This window comes from Lactuca serriola, chromosome 5 (assembly GCF_051521515.1).
Source record: "Lactuca serriola cultivar US96UC23 chromosome 5, Lser_US96UC23_V15, whole genome shotgun sequence".
NCBI classification, from domain to species: domain Eukaryota; kingdom Viridiplantae; phylum Streptophyta; class Magnoliopsida; order Asterales; family Asteraceae; genus Lactuca; species Lactuca serriola.
Genome location: NC_136412.1, coordinates 336013290 through 336017635, shown reverse-complemented (window position 1 = coordinate 336017635; position 4346 = coordinate 336013290). Strand labels below are relative to the sequence as shown.

Sequence of the window (4346 nt, the reverse complement as noted above, 5' to 3'; positions counted from 1 at the left end):
AAACATATACAGCTACTTCTACATTACCTTTATAGAGAATAAATTATAAAATTTAGTGTTTAAGTTTTTTTTTATAAAAGTTATTAAATAAATACAATATAAAGTCTATACAAAAAGAATAACATCTAAAAGATGCCAAATGTCACATAGGTGAGCGGTGAGCCCCCAAATTTGGTGAAGAATGGGAGGGGAAAGGAACAAGTCGTCTTTTTCATTTTTCATTTTTTATTAAGTTATTATTATTTATTTATTTTTTGTCTCATTCTTTGAACTTGTGGTGTTGATCACTCATGGTTAATTGGTTGTAGTCTAATAACGAAAAAGAAAAGGTTCGAACTTCGAAGTCCCAATTGAAAGAAAAAAAATTTGAAATCCCAAATTTACCAATACCATTTTGATAATGTAGGATGGGCTGGACCTGAACTGGGCTCACCTCCAAGGCTACAACTACAAGTACTTATTTATTGGGCTTGATTGGGCTTATTTGGAAAATATGCGAAAACCATATTTTTCTTATATACTACGAATACAATTACCCTTATTTGAAAATGCAAAAAGATTTTATTCCGTAGGGATTAAATTACAAAGTCGGTGGGATTTTAGGATTCATTGGGTACAAACTCAAACCGCATTAATAGTCTTGCAGAGGCGTACGGATCGCCTTTGCGGTTGCACAAAGGAACCGCACGGATTCCCGGCCTCAACTCAGAAACAGGAAGACAAATTTGGCCAGCAAAATCGTCTTTCTCAGACATATCATATTCATGAACTTCAATTCGAAGTAAAGCTATTTCAGGAAGCGTCAATGGAAACACAAATTCTTCATTCCAAACAGGCGTCCAGTTGTCTTCCATTGGCTTTGTCTTTCTCATCACTTCATCACCAGGTGCTCCAGATATCCCAACCTAACAATTTTTATATATACAAAATCATTCACAACAAAATTACAAATATAAATATGAAGTGTTGTGTTGTGTTGTTACCCTTGTGTAGAAATCTGGTGGTGAGTACGTATCGAAATGAGTTTGCTTGAAATCCAGATGCCATCCGTCTCCCATGTAGATTTTCACCTTTAAAGTTGTTTTCACTTGAAGCTTTGCTTTGGGATCGAATACCTCGTTGTTGGGTCCACTTGTCATTAAAAAATCTGGTTTTTTCACATAACCACATCCTCCGTTTGCTCTGAACATTCCATGCATTAACCAAAGTGATCGACCGTATCCCTGCATGTTAAATGCAACCATCTGAGCTCCGTGTAGCCAGCCCACTAGTGGCTTGTAGTTGGACGAGGTAAAACGGGTGCCTTTCGGATATATCCTAAGAATGTTCTTCTGCGTAAACCTAGAATCAAGAATAAAATCATTATGTATAAAAGAAGTCCAAGGATTTGGTTTCATGCGTCTCCAATCAAGAAAAACATCATTATGTATAAAAGAATTCCAAGGATTTGGTTTCATGTGTCTCCAATCATATTTTAATTAATTTTTTTTCTTTATTCATCAAGTTAGCCTGACTTAATCGGAGAAAAACTAAGTGACACACGAGATAGACTAGTCGCTAGAGTCATCCCTTGACATTCCGCTCTTTAGATTGTGAATGTAATTGTGGTGTTGTTTAAGAGATTAGTCTTTGTGATTGTAATAATTTTGTTATGTAATGAATTTTTCCGTCGAGATGTTTGTTGTTTTTCTCCGCTTTTAGAGTTTTCCATGTATATTGCTCTGTTCAACTTTTTAAACTATTTTTCATTAGACCTTTGGGAAATTTTGAGACCATTTTCCCAACAGATAGTTACCTCACTATTTGTTGTCCATGGTGTTCTGCAGCTTTTTCCAGCCCCTGTTCCGACAAACTTAAGCGTCTAACTTTATCCTTTTCGACTTCCAGTGCCTCCACAAGTCCACCTTTGGGTTTACCAGCATGAATAGCAATCAAACTCTTGTAAGCAGGACATGAATCCGATCTCTTTAAATCATAATCATCAACATCATGATCAATGAAACTTTCATCACTTTCATACTTATCGTTCTTGTCTTTATATGCTACGGCTCGTGAGGGCTCTTCACCCCAAACATCATCTTCACCACTATCTTTAACTCTCTGTGATTTCGTACGCTTGTCCTCTTCAGCTTCAAGGTACTCCTTTGGAGGTTTCGTTGAAATTAAAATCCGATACTTCAAACTTTCAGGTGTTGGTAATTCTTTCATTTTACCTGAGTTATGGCAAAATAGCATCTCCCCAAATGTATCAGTAACCATCTAGCAAAAAAGAGCATAAAGTATTAACAATATTAAAATTCACAAAAAAAGGAAGGATTAAGCATATAATATATTTTACCTGAGCCACCTTGGCTTGAAGTTCAGGGGTAAGATGATCTTCGAGTGTTATGATGACTGGATAAGGAGAAGCTGTGAAAGCATGTTCTTTGATAGATCTCAAGCATCTTATGAGTTCCACAGGTGTTGTTAGGGTCCTTCCATGAAGAACATGAACATTATCTTTAGATGAATTTGGCCATAAATCAAGTTCGATTACTCTTACACCTCGTTTCAATGCTTTGATGATTGGGACTTCACTGCAAGGGCTACTTAGCTGGTTTCCAGTCAAGTACGAATTGTGACCCGTGTAGATGAAATAATGGGACAATGGAGCATTCATATCTTGGTGAATCTATCATTGGAAAAGCCATGTATAAACATGAGGCAATGCATTTATACCAAAGTTAGTAGTAAAGTAGCATCATCGGTAATAATAATACTTCAAATAAAAATAAAAAAAGGAACACTCATTTCCTGTAGTGGGCAGTGGGGTACCATAAGCTACTATCACATGCGTAAATATGAACAAAATCAGGAAGAAAAGCAATTAAGTTACTACTTTATCTGCTATCCTCTTCTTTTTCTGGTTGATTGGAATTATCAACTCTGAATAAATAATTACATCATACACGTGTTATATATTCCCAATTCGAGAATATATACATGATTTCTTTCAAATAGATTCAGATGAACCAGTGGAAAATTCAATGTTACCACAAGTGCTGGTTTGACGTATACTTATAAGTCATAACCTTAATAAGTTATAACCTTAACTATTAACAATCAAGTATAAGTTATAAGTTATAACTTTAACAATCAAGTATTCCTAAATCGATCTAGGTCACAATCAACTATTAACATTACACCTTTTCCAAAATAGTAACTTCATTTTGACTTCAGAGATTGAAACAATTAGATGTAAAAGGTAAAACCGACTTGTTAAATATTCAACATGAATATTTTTGCTTTGTTCATGTCAATTTATAAGTTGAATGTTGGAAGATACCTGAGAAATAATTGGAGGATTAAGATCGGAGTTGAAGAGATAATGATGAAAATCCTCTAGAGTAAACGTTTTCCTGTTAATTAACGAAGTAATTGGATGCCTTTTGTGAAGAACCTGCTCCACTATACGCTCAACATCTGAAATCGAGACACCATCGCCGCTCTGGCACTCCACAATAAACCGTCGCAGTTGATCGGCAGTCATATGGATCCCGTCGGAGTATTTTCCGAACGCCTCTTTTACATCAGGCGGCGGATCGGCTTCAGTCACCTTAAACTTTCTAGTAAAGCAACAACATACTCTGTAACTCCCCATTGCCCTTTCCCTTTTGACTTCCTTTTTTTTAGATCTGCTCAATCGAGTGGTTATGACTTATAAGAGATAAAGTGGTTGTGTACTTCAACGTGAATCGCGTACTTCACATGTATACATTATTATATCTATATAAATCTGAGAGAAAATAAAAAAATAATGAGAATCGTTGAAGATTGAAGTTTAGACGAAGCATACACGCACTGAAACGAGCATTGATTTCACATGGGAACGACGATGGAGAGAGAATTTAGTGTGTGTATGTGTTGATGGGTGTGAAACCTGTGGGGTTTTATACAGTATAATATTGCCTTTGGTAGAGAGAGAGACATCTGTTTGTGGTTGATGCCTTGATCCAGGGTTTGGTCTTATTTAATGATATAAATGGGAGTTGACGAATGCGCTTCCCGCCTTTTCTTATTCATTTTTTTTTTTTTGAAAGTATTCTTTATAATCCATAATTTTATTTTTATTCGATTTAGCTTGTATTTACGGTGATTAATGTAAAAATGTGCTTTTAAAAGATATAAAAATGTGTTTTTAAAACATATTAAAACCAAACCTATGTTCGGAATTAGAAAATACACCATGAAATTTATTTTTTAAAAAAAAAAAGAAACAGTCAAAGTGAATAATCTAAAACTAACTTAATGGAAAGCCCCTTGTATCTTCTACCTGAATAAAAATATTTTATTTGATATATATTAAA

General features: G+C 34.9%; 1 protein-coding gene across 1 annotated transcript; it reads right to left on the bottom strand.

Moving 5' to 3' along the window:
* Nucleotides 1-538: 538 nt before the first annotated feature.
* Nucleotides 539-3987, bottom strand: LOC145055304 (phosphoinositide phospholipase C 2-like). Its single transcript, XM_079003600.1, has 5 exons — nt 3326-3987; nt 2339-2671; nt 1796-2259; nt 984-1341; nt 539-905 (listed from the first exon to the last, which is right to left on the bottom strand). The coding sequence occupies exons 1-5, from the start codon at nt 3638-3640 to the stop codon at nt 600-602; spliced, it is 1776 nt and encodes a 591-aa protein (XP_078859726.1). The 5' UTR covers nt 3641-3987; the 3' UTR covers nt 539-599.
* Between the last annotated feature and the right edge of the window lie 359 nt (nt 3988-4346).

Excerpts from the sequence above, each read along its gene's own strand:
- LOC145055304 (XM_079003600.1), bottom strand. The coding sequence starts at position 3,640 with ATGGGGAGTTACAGAGTATGTTGTTGCTTTACTAGAAAGTTTAAGGTG. Across the intron at positions 2,260-2,338 it reads TTCAAGCCAAGGTGGCTCAG|ATGGTTACTGATACATTTGG; the intron begins GTAAAATATATT and ends CTTTTTTGCTAG. Across the intron at positions 1,342-1,795 it reads CATGGACAACAAATAGTGAG|GTTTACGCAGAAGAACATTC; the intron begins GTAACTATCTGT and ends TCTTGATTCTAG.